At 38.8% G+C, this 19,300-nt stretch overlaps 1 protein-coding gene across 1 annotated transcript in view; it reads left to right on the top strand.

Moving 5' to 3' along the window:
* Window positions 1-238: 238 nt before the first annotated feature.
* The window catches only part of LOC149204297 (Peptide chain release factor 2), a 207,507-nt gene continuing 188,445 nt past the window's right edge, over window positions 239-19,300 (top strand). Inside the window, exon 1 of the mRNA XM_089394681.1 lies at window positions 239-1,074. Within this exon, the coding sequence (XP_089250807.1) occupies window positions 991-1,074 (84 nt within the window). The 5' untranslated portion in view covers window positions 239-990. The remainder of the gene's footprint in view (window positions 1,075-19,300) is intronic.

The raw sequence follows: 19,300 nt of genomic DNA, 5'->3' as shown, positions 1-19,300 counted from the left end.
ACTCTCTTATATTTTTGTTGAAAATATAGTTTTCTTCTTAAATGTAAATGTAAGAATTTAAGAATCATATAATGAATAGTAGAAACAAAACTAGAATGTCAATCCAAAATACAATAGAAAAGTATCAATCCAAAATACAATAGAATGTTTTAATAGAAAGACTAAAATACTATGCAAATGTACTGTTTTTTTATTAATATAAATCAAAAGCTTTTAAAAAAGCAAACGAACATGGGAATAAGGGATCGTGAAGACTAAGAAGCATGGAAAACATCACAGATCACAGGAACACCTTATATATCAGGCATAAGCATAAGTGATGAGGTTTATAGGGCCAGTGATAGGAACTATACCAAGCTGGCATTAAATTTGAGAAACATGTTCAGGAAATGCAGAGTAAGAGGATTCAGTCAAAACAGACAGACAGCCTTATAAATTCATTTATCCGACAGAATGGACTGGGCTATATGCACTTAACATGGATTTCCAATGCCGAACAAACTGTAAGTCAATGGAATTAAAACTCCCAAATATATATAAATGAAAAGCATATCGCAGCTTCTCCTTCAAACAATGAAAATGGGTTTATTTGTAATAAGCAGAAGAAGGTGCCCAACAGCCAGAAACTTCCTTCTGCTGTCATTCAATCCCGCGTCAATGTCAAGTTTATCGATGCCCGACATTAATTCATCTTCAATCACCCGAAAACCTTATTTTGCGGAAGAGGGTTTAGGGTTTATCATGTGCAGAGGGTTTGAAAATAGAAATATAATGACTTCATGTAGTCAGTTCCCCTCAAAAGCTTACAGGTCTGAAGATGGAGGTGAAAAGGATTTTGTAAAAGCAACGAGAAATGTGATGATGAGGTTTAATAAGGTGATGCCAATGATATTACAATGACATTACTGCTCGTCTCCTGCGGACTGCAAAGAGATAAAGTCAGGCTCTCGTAGATTGACAGCAGACGATATTGCCAATCGCGGGTGGCACATGCTTGATGAAAGCGAGAGTGATTGGCGAAGCCATGCTGCGGTTGTAGCTCAATCAATTCAGCTCATTAAAAAGCGCATGCAGGTTATCTGCTTACTTTGTTTTCATTTTACTCTGGAAGCATTATGTTTATGATCTATAAAGCTGTCAATTGCCAACCAAAGATCGATAGAAGCTCGAGAAGACTAAACAATTTATTATACCACTATTTTCTTAGGTTTTGTTTGCCTCTATATTTCAAGTCCTGTCGTATTTCTTAAGTCTCATTATTTGGGTGACCCTCCTTGGTAACATAGCCCAATAAGTATCACACCAACTTTATCAACGCCCACCTATGAGATGTCTCTGCTTCTTCTCCTTCTTCCTCGCATTTTCATTTTCTTAGTTTTGCAAAACAATGCTACAGTGAGATGGGAGCTGTTTCATCCCAAAGGCCAGTGGACTTTGTTGACATTTTTATAAATTATAGTCTATTCTATTTTATCTTTTGCGTTGAAATTGGACGAATGGATTGATATTGTAAGATTAACCTAGCTTACAATATGGCAGAGAACTCCGTCATCCTACAGAGTAACTACGCGGTTTTAAAACAACTGCTATAGTGGCTTAGATTCCAAAACAATGTCATTGATGCCATACCTATCCTTGCATACATATATGTGATCTTTAAATATAAAGGAAGTTCCTCAAATACCCTTCCCATTAGGGATTAATAATTTTATTTATGTCAATTTACTTTTTTAAACGGTTTAGGTTTGGACGTCTCTTTCTTCAAAACATGAAGATCAGTATGCCATTTCTCTGGCTTTATTTTGGTCTCTTCCAGTGAGCTTTCATTATGATAGATCCCAAGTTCTGCCTCTGCCTAATAGTGTTTTTAAATGTGTTTTCGTGAGTTGGGAAAGCTAATTACATGCAATGCATTTAACGTTCGAATTTTTGTTCGTAGCTTTTGAGGCGATAAACACAATGTGTAGTGTCCTGGGGCTTTTTATTTAAACGAAAATTTCAAACAGGAATTTATTCCTTTGTACAATAGCAGATATTTCTTCGTGTAATATATAAATCAACGACAGTAGACATGCACACTTAATCTAATCAACAACAGTAGGAGTTTCCTCAAATCCACAATAGTTGGACTGACTGTCCAATAAACCAAGTTATCCACAGCCAATGATACTGTTGCCAAAACAAATCAGATCCACAATAAAATTCAATTGAACTAAGTCCTGTAGCAGCTAATTTACCATATTTTTCTAAACAGAACCTGGACTGTTCCTTCCTTAGCTCGCTGGTCTCTAAAAGTAGACACAGCAGACTTGGCTGCCTGTCTTGGGTACTTGCAACTTCAGATGTGTAGCTTCTGTCATTAAAGATTCCCTTTCCAAACAGCTCGCAACTCCTCGGTGGTCTGTAACTTAGTTTGGAACTTGGTAGTCCACCGAACTCCTGTTTATGCAACAGTTTGGTCCACTTCTATTTTCGCTGCCTCAGAATGGATGCCCTGAGATGGTCTGCAGCCTCAGGAGGGCTGATCTCCCAGATCTTCTTCCTGTGACAGTTCGATTTTTCCCCCCTCCTTGCCTTCACTGTCTTAGAAGCCTCAATCCGTTTCACAACCAAGAATATCTTTGACTAGGGATGCCACCGAAATTGTTCAAGACTCAGGAGTGCATGCTGTATTCTGCCTTAGAGATGCCATGAATTCTGCCTCATAGACGCTACGAATTTCTACTTCAGAAGTGCCACAAATTTCTGCTGTTTTTTTAGATAGGTGAATCCCACGATTTCCAGAACAGAACAGAAGATAAATGAGAATTTTACTAACTAGGGTGGAATATTTCACCACCGAAATTAGTAGAGGGAAAGGGGTCTTAAAACCCTCAGAGCCACAACTCAAGAAAACAGATGTATTTGATCCAAATTTGATGATGCTAATTTGATTCCAACTCTCCTCTATTTATAGATTCCTTCATGGGCTCCCAAATGTGAGGGTTGTGAATGCAACCCCTAATTTTGGGTTTTTTGCCCCAGCTGACCCAACTTTTACACAATGTTGCCCCAACATTGGAAAAATTGGGTTTTACCCCTTTATCAAGACTATAGCCTATGGGGTTGGATAGGTTTTTGTCCTCCCTTAGCCAATCAATTGGGAGAGGACATTACCCCCCCTTCCCAAAATTGCTTGCCCTCAAGCAATTGCAAATTTGGATGCTGTAAAATTCGTTCCCCTTCCCATGTGGCGTCTTCTTCCGGTAGATTTTTCCATCTAATAAGATATTCTGAAATTGCTCTGCCCCTCAGTCTCTTTTCTCATACTGCCATGATTGCTTCTGGAATTAGCTCCAATTGTCCTTCATCCAAAGGGGGCAGTTTGATAGAAGTAGTGACCTGCTGCCCAACAACCTTCTTGAGACATGATACATGGAAGACGTTATGAATTCTGCTTTCTCTTGGTAGTTCTAACTCATAAGCCACTTTGCCAACCCTTCGGAGAACTTTGTAAGGCCCATAAAATCTTGGTTTCAGCTTTTCTGCACTACTTTTCTTGAGTGTAGATTGTCTATATGGCTGCAATCTCAAGAAAACGTGGTCTCCTACCTCAGAGCTATGTTCTATTCGGTGCTGGTCTGCGTACAACTTTTGCTGGTTTTGGGCAACCTGCATGTTTTCTTTGAGTATCTTGAGAATGTCTTGTAAAAAATTAAAGAGTGCTGTAGCCCAACTCAATTTTCATGTTTTGCATGGTTTTATGCCCAAACCCATCATAGAACATGTGACTGATAATTATTTCAGATTTGCATTTACATGAAAACAACAGAGCTACTCTAAAATTTCACTTTTCAGCTAATACAAGAGAAAATTTCAAGCACACACACAAGTTTGACACACTTGGTTTTGGTCCGAAGACCCTGGAGAAACCCACAAGGGGAAAAGCAGTGCTGAAGGAGGATTTTATTTTGCTTCTTTAGAAAAATTCTTACAACAAGAAATTATACTTATCTCTTCCCTTCAAGCTGCATCTCAGAGGTTCCTTTTGCATTGAGTTCTTGGACTGATAATGAATGCACCCACAGTCTACTCTCCTCAGTGAAAAACACGGCCTCTTATCAGCTACTTCTTGGTTGGGAATTAACCACTAAACAGTCTATAATCTCTGCGCTGAAATTTGAGTATGCACACCAAGAATTACTTCACACTCGAGACAAGTTTCTCCTTCCTTAGCTACACATTGACCACACTCAGGAGCAGACTTGAGATACACGCTGAAACTGACTCTTAGCTAACCCGAAATAAGCGTTGAACCATGCTCAGAACAGGCCTGAATTATGTGCTGAACAGGCCCAAAAATCACACACTCGTGTAGCTGGGAGAGGAAGAGATATCCTCTGCCTGTACACTGGCCGAGGATAAATTGTCTGTGAGCAAATATTTTTCGTGACTGCTCTTTGAGATTCAAGCCCACTAGAGACTTAAACTCGGTCCTCAAATGTAATTCGAACTGCTAGAAGTCCTCTTTCAGATCTCTGTTGTAGAATTTCTAACTCAAGCTCTCTTCCTCCTTTCTCCTTGCTCCTCTCCTCAATAACTCTCATGAGAATAATGAGCTATTTTTCTCTCCTTTTCCCTCTTTTGTCTCTCCAAAGTGAGGAGAACCCTAACCCTTAGATCTAATGGTTGAGATTAGATCTTAGCTCATTACATCAAGGGTGGAGATCAAACCCCCTATTGACCCCCTTCTTAATGTAGGCCCCCTTCTATTCATGAGCCTCCTAATACTTTTAATGTTTTAGTAGATTGTAGAATATAAAAGTCACTTTAACAATATAAAATGCACTTAATACTTTTTCCCATAAAGTGACTTTTAAAACACATGCGACTTTAATAACTTAAAGTACCTATTACATCTCCACATAAAAAGTACTTTAGCCACTTTGTTAATTTTAGGTATGTTCTATGCTTAGAGCATTTTATTTCAATTTTCACAGTTAGCTCAATATCTTTTCCAGATTAGCAATCACATTAGCATTAAAGTAAACTGCAGATAGAACATAAACATAAATCGCAGAAGACAAGCCAAGACAAGAGGACACAAGATGTGGCGCTAGCTAGGGACAAACCCTGTTATGTAAAAAACTAGTTAATTTTAGGTTATTACTTAATTTTAGGTTTAGTTAGACGAAAGGGCACGATCATAAGATCATGCCCTTTCCCAAAGGGTGTCCATGGCGGTATATAAGCCAGGAACCCCATTGTAATCAATCATCATCTGTCTATTCATCTTATTAATAAAATATTTCTATATATATTTCTGTCTATCCAGAAGTTTTATGCTTCATTGGTATCAGAGCAGGTCGATTCTCTGCCTTCAAAACACAGGTTCTCACTGACGCCACCAATCATCGACCTCATCTCTCGCTGTTACCATAACCCTGTTGGCCGCCAGCCGAACCCAGCCCTCCGCTCTGCCTGTTTCGCAAATCCCCAAATAGTCATTACCGTTCCGCCTACGCCGTTCTATTGTTGCCCTGATTGTGTTGCCCTAGGACCGTCCCTCCTATTGACTATCCACTGCCACTGCCGCTGCCCGCCGCTGCACAACCATTACCCGACGTCATCGTGTCTTCCGTCGTTCGTGCTCCCACCATTACCCTCGTCTTCTTTCTGTTCTACAGTATTGTGCCTTAGTCCTTCCACTGCATGAAACCGTGACTGCACACTGAAGATCGCACGCTAAGGAGGACCGATACGCTGTGACCGGGCGACGACGTAATAAATGATACCATCGATACGGTGCAACGATTAGTGACACGTCAGGTTTCGTATTAACGAAATTTAATTATTAATAGTATAACTATCAATCAATTAAGGGGATACGGTTCAGAAAGCCCTGTATTTTGTTTGCGGTGATAACGTTGAAGTTTCGGCGTCCCTTTTTTTTATCTGCGGTATTATTCTGTGCGGTTAGTATCCCTGTCAGACGAGAAAGGGTGAACAATCAACCTGAGCGTGACTTTACGGTTGGACGTGACTGTCCATTCGGTCATTAAAATAATTATAGAGTAATACGTGACTGTCCATATAAAACACATATATAATATATATGATATATATAAGTTATATATAATATATATTATAAATTATATAACATATAACTTTAATTTAGTTGTAAGTTTTATATATATATATATATATATATATATATATATATATATATATATATATATATAAAGTTAATTTAATTAATTAAAATTATTTTAATTAATTAAAAAGTTATATATATATATATAATTTAATTAATTAAATTTATTTTAATTAATTAAAAGTTATATATATATATAAGTTAATTTAATTAATTAAATTTATTTTTAATTAATTAAAAGTTATATCTATAAAATTTATTTTAGCTAATCTAAAAAAAAAGAGAGGAAAAATAATTTAGCTGGCAAATAAATATACGCCCCCGCAAACCCGCTCAATGTCAACAATGACAATGGCGGATTTCCAAAAAAAATTGTTGGATGCGGAGCATAAGATAAATAGCAACCACGACGAGGTCAGTAAAAGATTAAATGAATTCCAGATCAAGCTTGGGGAGCAAGCTGATGAAATCAAAAATCTTCACGATACGACAAATCGAATAGAAATAAAGATGGAAAATTACCATGTCCAAACAGAAGCAGGCATCAGAGAGGTCTTAACAATGCTGAAAATTCTGTGTAAAAGGTCGAATTGTACACCCGAACAACTACTAAAAGAAGGTGAAGAGAATCAAGAACACATCTCGTCAGATTCAACAAAGTCTACAGACTCTCATGAAAAAGTTGAATCCCCAAAAAAATCAGCGACACCCCACCAAGAAGCGAGTAACACAGCCTTTACAAACAAGCAACTCTGGGATAACTTTACCAATCAACACCCTTTTTTTGCTCAACCATTAGCAACATACCAGCGAAGGGCAAAAGTTGAGATGCCTAAATTCGATGGAAACAAAAAAAACAATGTTGCATGGATAAATAAAGCAGAAGAATACTTTGAGATATATGACATCAATGACGATGACGAAAAGCTCAGGCATGCATCCATGAAAATGGAGGGAGAAGCATATAACTGGTATATATGGTGGAAAAAGACGACACACGTCATTAGCTGGAGGAAATTTAAAGATGCATTATTCAAAAGATTCCAAGGTGTAAAGGAAGAAGAGTTCTTTTCAAAACTTATCAAACTACGACAAAAAGGAAGTGTGGACGAATACACTCAAGAATGGGAGACCTTAGTAACACGAGCACCTGGGTTATCAGAATCTCGTCTAATTCAATCATACATCTCGGGACTCAAAACCCATTTACAAGCAGAACTTGAGATGCATGACATTACATCTATAGAAGTAGCAAGACGAAAAGCAAAAACAGCCGAAAAGAAATCCGAACCAATATTTTGGTCAAAAGTGGAAAAAACTTATGTAAGACGAAGGATACCCCAGTATGTGGACTCAAATAATACAAGATATGTTCCACCACATCGCCGTGAAGATGAAAAATCTAATGTGGAAATACAAAGGATTAAAGAGGGTAAATGTAAACGTTGTGGTGAGAAGTGGGACCCCAAACATAGATGTGCTAAAGGTAATGTAACAACCCACCTAAACTAATCCACTAATATAAAGTTTTAAACTTTATATTAAAAACAGATATAATAAACCTTAAAACAAATATGAATCAAAGTTCAAAATAAATATTATTAAACTTTATAAATATAAATTTTAAACTTTATAAAATATATAAATTGAACTTTATAAAATTAAACCTTATGATAAAAATAAAATCAAAAAAAAGAAGAAAGAAAACACCTTTATATAAGGGGCGCATAAACCAAATGGGATACATAAGAAAAGACATAAGACAACAGGGGCAAAATATCTGAGAGCCGCAAAATGCATGGAAGGCTTGTCGGGAGGAGGGAAGGTGGTGGCTGCAGGTAGGAGGGCGGCCACCGCCAAGCCCGCAGATAAAAACTGGAGGTCTGAACCGAGAAAGGGGGCTAGAAGAACGGAGTTAGAAACCAGGAGGAAGGATTCAGCAGTGAGAGAGGTCTGCCAGTGAGAGAGGTCTGCCATTGGAAGAGCTTTAATCCGTCTGAGGTTCTGGGCACGGGGGACAGTGAGCTTCTGTGAGAAGCTTACTGGATTGAGCAGTCAGTCTCTGCTCAGTCTGGCTGGGTGGAATTGGTCTCCCGGGTAATTGGAGCAGAGCAGTTGCAGCATCATCAACTTCACCGGATCAGATAGCAGTCCAGGTAAGTACAAAATCAAAAAAAATTCTACGGTTTCTGTTTTCCTGTTTTCCAGTTTTGATCTTTACATATGGTATCAGAGTTGTCGTTCAAACCCTTTGGGACCTCACAGGCCCTACACAGCCGAAAATATATATATATATATATATATATATATGCTCTGTTAAAATTCTGCAACATAGTAAGAAAAAAAAAAACCAGGGTTCTCGTTATTTCTGTGTTTCTGCAAGTTTCGTTCCTTATTAACCACTTTCCTGTGACTGGCTTAGTCTGATACGCTCGAATTTTTTTTGTGTGTTGATCAATTTTCCTAGTCAATCCACTAGGGAGACTCTATAAAGATATTTGAACCAAGGTTTTAACATTTATGGTTTGCAAGCATATAGTTTAAGTTCACTGTCGGTAATGAACCTTGGTAGAAATTGTTGTCATCGGGTTGGGCTTCCACAGGACTGAAATCAGGCCGTAAGAGCTTTCGCTCAGAGAGAAGGTCTTCAGAAAAGCGACGATGAGGTTTGCCTCTTAGAAGCAGGTGGCATGGCATCCCAGCTTGTCCGTGAGTGGATGGGTATTCAACAGTTTCCTGTTGCTACTCAGACAACACTGCATCGATTACTTGTCTGAGGCAATGCGACCCTTAAATTGTTCAAGGTCAAGAGCAGGCTTTACACTAAATATAATTGACACCCCGGGGCTAATAGAAGGTGGTTTTGTTAACGATCATGCTCTTGATCTTATAAAAAGTTTTCTCATAAACAAGACTGTTGATATCTTGCTTTATGTGGACCGGTTGGATGGTTATCGAGTTGATGACTTAGATTTGCAAGTCACAAAGGCCATCTCTAAAAGTTTTGGGCAACAAATATGGCGAAGGGGTATAGTGGTTCTGACACACGCTCAGTTGTCCCCACCAGATGAGCTCAGGTGTGCTGACTTTGTTGACAGAAGATTGGCTATATTGCAAGCTGTAGTCCGTAAAGTTGCTGGATTCAAGAAAAATGATGTTCAGTCTTCAAAAATTCGGCTTCTCCGTAGCCTGGCAATTGACGATAGAGATGGAATGCAAGTATGCTTTTTAGTTCTGTCCTTACGATGCCAGTTATGAGCGTTGGTCCCGTCCGCTCGGTCGTCTACTATCCAGCTCTTGTCGCCCTCTCCGAATCCCGCCATTGCTATTTGCGAATTGGATATTGCGTGAAAATATAATAAAAACGCTTATAAATAGTGCACCGTGGGGATTTGAAACCGCACCACCTCCGCGATTTGAAACCGCACCAGGTTCCGCCGCTTGGTATGTTGGTTATCGCGCTAGTGTTAACACGCTCGTATATATAGGACTATTTGTAATAGAGAAAATAATTACGCAACCGTCCACTGTCCCATTCGACCCGGGCAATTTCCCTTCCTATTACGCAATAATAATATATGACGCTTATTTTACTCAGATCCAATGCAGAAATTAGACGGGTTGTTAGAAAGTTGTTTAGCTGTAAGTCAATGGGTTAAAATACGGCAGTTCGTTAGTGTTGAGATTGGGGGTCCTTCAGTAGGATTCTATACTCTGATTGTATATAAATATATGAATCTATGAAAAGAGAACATGTGTGAGTTTCATGTACACATCTTGTATTTACTGCAATCTCATGTGCATTTTTTATTTTATCGTGGTACAAAGCAGGAAAATGAGTGCTTTTGAGAACTGATCCTTGTAGCTGTACGACACATAGGGTAGATGAGAGAGAGTAGTGTAGATTGTAGAATGTTTGTGAAGTTGAAATTTTCTGTTAGTTTCTAGCGTGCATAGAGTTTACTGTTGAGTGTGATAGTCCTGTGTAGATAGCTGCTTTTGTTGTGCTGATAAATATGTTACCAAAAGAGATGCAGTCATGTGAAGGTTTGCCTGAAGTCAATAGTGTTTGTGAGGATTCACTTGCATGAAGCTTCTAGAAGTAGTGCACTCCTCTCCAAAGTAGTAACAGCATGTGCATGAATAGATTTAAAGTGAACTGTTGACTGCTCAACTGAACTGAACTCCAACTGAAGACCATTGTTATTGGAACTGGATTGAAACCAGCCATGTTTAACAGTTTGTACCAGTGCACACCCTCCACCCAAAATAACCTTAAAAATTTTAATGAGTATGCATTGATTTGATTGTAGACTATAGTAATGATTATATTTTTTTTTTTGGACTCTGCAAGCCATTTAGAGCCTCAATGTAGTTATATTTTGTTTAGCAATGTATTGCAATCAGTGCCATTTTGTCATACTCACCCTTACAATGCTATATAGAATATACATGATAAAAACTTTTGTATTTATATCTAATGGTTTGGATTTGAATGGATGTACCTGAATATACATAATTTTAATCAAAACTTGAAGGCTTTATATATTTCTTGGTGACTGGTTTTTGTGTCCTGTATTTTCCTAGTTCTAGTTTTGGGGTCAGCATGATTAGTCACGTCCAGCTCTAGTAACATTGTTGAACACAAGTCAACTAAACTAAAGATAAATTGTTTTTACTTGGGTATCAAAACACTGAACTCCTCTTCAAGTAGTTCAGGTAGCTCCAGCTAACAGGTGGCATCCAAATCTCAGGGGAATGAGATCTCCTCAATTGCAAGAACTACTCATATGGTCAACATAACCAGGAACCGATAATCAGAATGCACAAGTAACTAGGTTGAAACATCAACATGTAAATATGACATATTGTATCCTAGATTAAGTGTTGCTTCTAAGAGTGACAGAAACCTTATTTTGACTTGAGCATCAAGGTTGTCAAGATAACTTTAGACTTGACACCAATGTTGCTCACCACAATGGATACCTAACAATATCGTCAAATCTAGAAAAAGCCAAGCCTCAATTTCAACATAATGTCCACAGTGTTTGGTTGCTGACAAACTTTACCCACATGTTGTACTCACTGCTAGGTATCCAAAAATTAAAAATAAAATATATATATATAATAATAATACTAGGTTGCGGCGTGACGGGTATGTTGTCGATATTCATTATAACAAGGCGTTTAACATCTTCATTTGTGAATGTTATTTAGTAATAAATTTTCGATGATCTACCTTAGGAGCTAATGACCATACACTATTGCATTCTTCATATTAGGATAGAATACCCTGCATTAGGACAAGGAGGTCGCGAGACCACCCTCCTTGACCTCGGTACCAGTAAGATCCGCCTAGCGGATAAAAATAGCAAAACTATACCCGTTTATGAATATGATGTTGCAAAAGAAACTATATGTTAAAATTCAACTGTCTACCTCAAATTTTATAAAATTTTGTGATATGTCCAGGAACCATTACAATGGTAAGGACTTATGAGCGATGACGACGTGATCGGGCAGCATCACCACCATTAAGGCCGCCACCGTCGCCATCATCATCCCCATCGTCACCACCATCAACATCAATCGCCCCAGCGCCAGAGTTAACTGTGATAATGAACTCTTTGGAAGCCTTATTGGAGACATTAAAAGAATCAACTAAGGCTAAAACCAAAGAGGAATTTCAACATTTGGCTGCCAGTTCAGCGGAACCAAAGAATTTTGAGCCCGGAAGATCGAAAGAGGACATTTCTAGGAGCTTCAGAAAATCAGACTCCCAGAATTCTCAGGAGGTCGAGCAGGTGAACGCGCTGAAGCATGGTTGGAAGGAATGAACTGATGCTTTAGGTTAAGAGAATATTCGTCTTCAGCAAAAACAAAAATTGCCGTGTTTCAACTAAAGGAAAGTGCCTTGATTTGGTGGGGAAATTGGAAAAGCAGCTGCACCTTACATCGGATAATGTTCCTTGGGAACTATTTGAGGAAAGGTTCCGCGCAAAGTATTTACCTCCATACTTTCAACAACAGCAAGCCAGAGCCTTTCATACATTAATTCAAGGAAATAAAACAGTGGAAGAGTACGAGATAAGGTTTATGGAGCTTGTAAAATACATTCACTACTTAGACTCTGATGAACGTCAAGCTGAACGCTCATATTTGCTTTTTAAACCCTCGCATTAGGCATTGGTAAGCATGTGGAAACCGTCATCAGTAGCTGAGGCGGTTGAATGTGGTCGTTATGCTGAAGAGCACCTAGGAATCAAAAAAGATATGGGGCCAGCAGGGCCTTTACAATCAGGATTTCCAGGGAAGGCTCCCCGGAACTTCTTCAGAGGAGGTAGCTCGAGGCCACCTTACGGTAACAGGTTTACCCCAAATGTGGGGACAAGAGCTCCCATGGCAGTAAACACTATAGCCGCGGAATCATCAAACACCAGACCATGGGCATCGCGAGGGACTGCCGGTAGAGGAAGAAGTGCGAGAGGAATCAACATGAGAGGACGAAGCTCGTTCTCTAGAAATTCACACCTTGATTCAAGAGGATCAACGCAGCTCAATTGTTGGGGATGTGGGGGACCGCATTTTCAGCGTGACTGCCCAGAAGCTTCATCGAATATATTGCATAGGACTGGAAAGGAGCCGATATCAACCAATCGAGGTAATCATAGAATTCATGCAGTAGTCAACCATGACCAAGCAGCCCATCAATCCACTGTAGTGGAATCTTCAGGTATTATCAATGGTATAAAACTCAAAACTTTATTGATACAGGTGCCACAGATAGTTTCATTTCGTCATATGCATTAAACAAATGTGGGTTGGCAGCTCGTAGACAAAATGATTTCCATCAAGTGGAAATGGCCTCAGGAGAACTCCAAACCGTGGGCTTGAGTGTGGATCAATGCAAATTGACCTAGGGGTCTATTCGACTAAACTGAAAGTTTATGTCACAACATTAGGAACGTATGATCTTATCATAGGTATGGATTGGCTAGAAGCTCACCAAGCTTGGGTAGACTGTTATGGAAAAGGATTCTGGGCATAAATGATGAGGGAGAAGTAATCCAAATTCAAGGAATAAAGAGGGAAGTTTCTTTACGCTACATTTCAGCAATGCAGATGAAGCGTTGTTTAAGAAAAGGTTGTCAGGCTTATGCAATTCAAGAAATAAGCCAAGAAAAGGGCCATCCTTAGAACAATATCCGGTGTTAGCCGAATTCCCGGATGTATTTCCAAAGGAACTACCTGATTACTCCCCGGTAAGAGAATTGGATCTCACTATTGAATTAAAACCAGGTATCCAACCGATCTCTAAAACGCCTTATAGAATGACAGCTTCAGAACTTCAGGAATTGCAAATCCAATTGAAGGAACTACTCGATATAGGGCATATTCGGCCCAGTACATCACCTTGGGGCGCTCCTGTAATTTTTGTGAAGAAGAAAGATGGATGCTTAAGATTATGCATATAACATCGAGACTTGAATCGAGCTACAGTGAAGAATCAATACCCTATGCCTCGAATCGATGATCTTTTTGATCAAATGAAAGGAGCTGCTGTCTTTTCAAAAATTGATCTTCGATCAGGATATCATCAGCTAAGGATTTCTGAAAATTATATTTCTAAGACTGCATTCCGGACACGTTTTGGACATTATGAATTTACTGTGGTACCATTTGGATTAACAAATGCGCCAGCCGTGTTCATGAATCTTATGAACAGTGTTTTCCGTGAATATCTTGATCAATTTGTGCAAGTCTTTTTAGATGATTCTCATCTATTCCAAGAATGAGAAAGAGCATGAAGATCATTTGCGGATAGTATTGTCCTGCCTTAGAGAACGTCAGTTATATGGAAAACTATCCAAGTGTTCCTTCTTTCAGGAAGGATTCATTATTTGGGTCACATCATATCAGGTGAAAGGATTTCAGTAGATCCTGAGAATAAAAAGCGATCATGGAATGGCCAATACCGAAAAATGCACATGAGATACGAAGCTTTATGGGTTTAGCCGGTTATTACCGGAGATTTGTGGAGGGATTCTCCAAAATCGCAAAGCCAATCACAACCCTTCAGCGTAAAGGTGTTAAGTATGAATGGACCGAGGAATGTAATAAAGCATTCTCTGAACTCAAAAGACTACTCACCAGTGCACCAATCCTAAGAGTCCCTGATTGGGCAAAGATTTTACGGTATGTACTGATGCATCCAAGCAAGGGCTGGGTGCAGTGTTGATGCAGGATAGGGAGTGATAGCATATGCTTCCAGAAAGTTAAAACCTCATGAAGAACTCTATGCTACTCACGATTTAGAATTAGCCACTGTAGTGCTAGCTTTAAAGATTTGGAGACACTATCTAGTGGGACGAAGTTTTACACTTAAAAGCGACCATCAAAGTCTACAATATTTGTTCACCCAAAGAGACTTAAATGCCAGGCAAAGGCGATGGAGTGAATTCCTAAGTGAATATGACTTCGGAATATCATACATTAAGGGAAAAGAAATGTAGCCGATGCTTTAAGCAGGAGACCTCGGATATTTTCTCTCATACCCATTAAAGTGGACTTAAGACAACGAGTACTGGATCATCTTATAAAAGACAGCTGGTATTTAAAAGTGAGAGCAAGTCTTGAGGGTAAAAGGGCAAAAGAATCTAAATTTGAGGGATATGAATTAGAAAACGATGGAATCTTACGATTCCATGGAAGGATGTATATTCCTGATGATAAAAATCTTCGAGATACCATCCTTGGGGAAGCCCACAGAGCAGTATATTGTGCTCACCCTGGAGTAAAGAAAATGTATGCGACACCAAAAAACTCTTCTTTTGGTCAGGTATGAAGCGCGATATCACTCAATTTGTTGCAAAATGTTTGGAATGTCAGCAAGTAAAGGCAGATCATTGTCACCCAGCGGGCCTCTTACAACCCCACGACATTCCTATGTCTAAATGGGAGACCATTTCTATGGATTTTATCACTGGACTACCTCTTACTTCTCAAAGAACACAATGCCATTTTGGCAGTGGTGGATAAATTAACAAAAAGCGCCCATTTCATTCCCGTAAGAGATACTTACGATGTTGCTGACGTAGCTCGAGTATTCATAAATGAAATTATCAGATTTCATGGAGTACCTAAAAAGATTATATCCGATAGAGATTCGCGATTCACTTCTAGATTCTGGACGTGCATGCAGACAGCCTTAGGTACTCAGCTAAATTTAAGCACTGCTTACCATCCTGAGACTGATGGGCAAACTGAAAGAGTAAATCAAGTTCTTGAAGACATGTTGCGAATGTATGTGATGGATCAGCAGTCACACTGGGAAAAGTACTTACCCTTGGTGAATTCGCATACAACTAACAGTTACCACAGCTTGATTGGAATGCCTCCATTTGAAGCTTTATACGGCCGACCTTGTAGAACACCGTTAAGTTGGGACAGGTTAGAAGATCGAGTGATTATAGGACCCGAATTAATCCATGAAATGGAAGCACAGGTAAGACAAATTAGACAACGATTAAAGGAAGCCCAGGATAGACAAAAGAGTTATGCTAATGCTCACAGAATTGATAGGAAGTATGAAGTAGGGGATCAGGTTTTCATCTGCATCAAACAAATAAAAAGTACTATTCATTAGGAAAATGGACAAAGTTGTCACCCCGATTTATTGAGCCATTTAAAGTCGTGGAAAGAGTGGGACCTATGCCTATCGTCTTGCCCTGCCACCTCACCTGCATAGAATTCTTAATGTATTTCATGTTTCTGTATTAAGACATTATATAGCTGATCTATCTCATAACCTCCAGTGGAAGGAATTGCAGGTATCGGACGAGGGAGTCATAACGGTCGAACCGTTACGTATACTGGAACGTAGAGTTCGTCAGCTGAGGAACCGCCTGGTGGACCAAGTTAAGGTCCAATGGGACAAGTATAGTCCTGGATCAGCAACTTGGGAAAATACAGAGGACATATGTCAAAGATACCCTAATCTATGTCAATTTTGAAGAACTTTAAACTATGTTTAGTATATATTTACTTCACTGCAATCAGAGACTCAGAAACATTTTGAATGATTATAGATAAACGTGACATTTTGTGACATAATATATGTTTAATTTCTGCTGGTACATGGATACCAAAACGATATATGTGGTTCGTTTTACTAAATTATAGTTGTCAAGGTAAAGTTAAAAACCGTTGAATGATTTTACTTCTGAAAGAAATTAAGATATTATAGATCTGATTTATTTATACATGTCAATATGACCAATGGAATAGAAATCGTTGAATGATTTTACTTCTGAAAGAAATTAAGATATTATAGATCTGATTTATTTATACATGTCAATACGACCAATGGGATAGAAATCAGGAAGTGAATACATTCTAGATGAAAGTCAAAAGACATGCATGGAATATGGCAAAATATGTTGTACTGTAGTATCATAGATGAATTCATAAGTGAATAATACGTGAGTTATTTTGAATATGCTGATACACATTTTACGAATGCATAGATAAGTGTATGATTGCAGGTAATAGACAGTTACCGGGATGACCACGTGATGACAGAACCTCAGAACAATTAAAGCTCGAAGTGATTCTATGATAGGGTATTAGCCCTAATTCTACTAGGAGGGTGGAGGTGTTGCCCACCGTTTATCCTCCGAATCCTGGAGTCATGGGAGGACTGTGTGAATCACGCTCCCCTAGACGTGTGATGATGACTGCCGGATGCCTACTGGGAATCAGGTCGATATAACCGACGCTGTCACCTTAGAGTTTATGAATGGTTAGGTCAGTAAATTGACGCCATGGCATACTCAGTAGAGGACGGATAGGAGGGAGCAGAAGAGATTAGGAAGGATAGGAGGATTTTAGAATAGCTTGGGATCTGGATAGGGAAAGACGTGACCATTAAAATCTAAACCTAAAACTCTAACTTTGGGACGAAGTTTTCTGAAGGGGGAGTGTATGTACAACCCACCTAAACTAATCCACTAATATAAAGTTTTAAACTTTATATTAAAAACAGATATAATAACCTTAAAACAAATATGAATCAAAGTTTAAAATAAATATTATTAAACTTTATAAATATAAATTTTAAACTTTATAAAATATATAAATTGAACTTTATAAAATTAAACCTTATGATAAAAATAAAATTAAAAAAAAGAAAAGAAAACACCTTTATATAAGGGGCGCATAAACCAAATGGGATACATAAAAGAAGACATAAGACAGCAGGGCCAAAATATCTAAGCCGCAAAATGCATGGAAGGCGTGTTGGGAGGAGGGAAGGCGGTGGCTGCAGAGGAGGGCGGCCACCGCCAAGCCCGCAGATAAAAACCGGAGGTCTGAACCGAGAAAGGGGGCTGCAAGAACGGAGTTAGAAACCAGGAGGAAGGATTCAGCATTGAGAGAGGTCTGCCAGTGGAGAGGTCTGCCATTGGAAGAGCTTTAATCCGTCTGAGGTTCTGGCACGGGGGACAGTGAGCTTTTGTGAGAAGCTTACTGGATTGAGCAGTCAGTCTCTGCTCAGTCTGGTTGGGTGGAATTGGTCTCTCGGTAATTGGAGCAGAGCAGTTGCAGCATCATCAACTTCACCGAATCAGATAACAGTCCAGTAAGTACAAAATAAAAAAAAATTCTACGGTTTCTGTTTTCCTGTTTTCCAGTTTTGATCTTTACAGGTAAAGAACCAAAGAACCTATATAATTGTGAAGCAACCAATGATTCAAACAGTGAAGGTTCTGACATAGAAGAAATAAAGATGCCCCAGAATTCTCACCAAAATTAGATGACAGGAGTATTCCGCACGTGTCATTATCAGCCATGACAGGTATATCACAACCTCAGACCTTAAAGTTAAAAGGACACATAAAGAAGAACAACGTAGTGGTTCTCATAGACTCTGGAAGCACACACAATTTTTTAGACGCAACCGTGGCAAAGAGACTCAATATCTTTTCCTTTCCCTTGCCAAACATGAAAGTGATGGTAGCTAACGGTAAGAAGATTGAAAGGTGGGGAAATGCCATAAGGTTAAATTGCAAATTCAAGATTTCAGTAGAGTCTCCGTTTTTCACAGTACCATTAGGAGGAGTAGATGTAGTCTTAGGTATCCAGTGGTTACAAACTTTAGGTACTTATGTCGCCAACCACCAAGTGCAATTCATAAAATTCAAATGGGGAGGTCAGAAGTACAAATTACACGGATTTCAAGCACCAAAAAATCAAATTGTATCATCATCGCAGATGATTAAGATGATTCGAAAGGAGCACCTGCTTATGTAGTACAATGTCATCAGTTAGAAATGTTATCTGCATATAACCAGTGAAGAGTCACCAGAGATACAAGATCTAATTCGAAGCATGAAAAAGTATTTCAAGACCTACCTATGAAATGCCGCCTAATAGGGAAATTGAGCATAGAATAGAAGTCAAGGCAGGGTCAGACCCTGTCAACATCAAGCCATACCAATATCCACATCTCCAAAAAGCGGAAATTGAGAGATTAATCCAAGATCTTTTAAGTGTGTGACTTTGATCATCTTGGAGTATCTGATCAAGTGGAAGAACTTACCTAAAGAAAACGCTTTTTTGGAGAATGAAGCATTTTGTCAACAACATCCGTCGTTACATGTGCTTTGAGGACAAAGCATTCTTTCGAGAGGAAGGCAATGTTATGTAAAAAACTAGTTAATTTTAGTTATTACTTAATTTTAGGTTTAGTTAGATGAAAGGGCACGATCATAAGATCATGCCCCTTCCCAAAGGGTGTCCATGGCGGTATGTAAGCCAAACCCCATTGTAATCAATCATCATCTGTCATTCATCTTAGTAATAAAATATTTCTATATATATTTCTGTCTATCCAGAAGTTTTATGCTTCAAACCCCAATGTGGGGAAACCTTGATCAATCTTCTTCTTCTTTGTTCTTCAATAGTTCAGCAAGAGAGAGAGATAGAAATAGTACATTTTACAACAAAAGTCCATATTTTGGCTTATCTAGATAAGAGCATAATCATCTCTAAGATGATATAGAGATTAGTTGAAGACATGCTGTTTCAACTGATTCTCCAAGGTGACTCCTTCACCTATCATTGTGCTGCACCTCACCGTGCTGCACCCATCATCACAATGTTAGACCG

Source organism: Pinus tabuliformis, chromosome 1_2 (assembly GCF_031772625.1).
Source record: "Pinus tabuliformis cultivar Carrire ecotype Pingquan chromosome 1_2, CPIR1, whole genome shotgun sequence".
Classification (NCBI taxonomy): domain Eukaryota; kingdom Viridiplantae; phylum Streptophyta; class Pinopsida; order Pinales; family Pinaceae; genus Pinus; species Pinus tabuliformis.
Note: the sequence above shows the minus strand (reverse complement) of the source record. Positions and strands in the feature narration are given on the sequence as shown.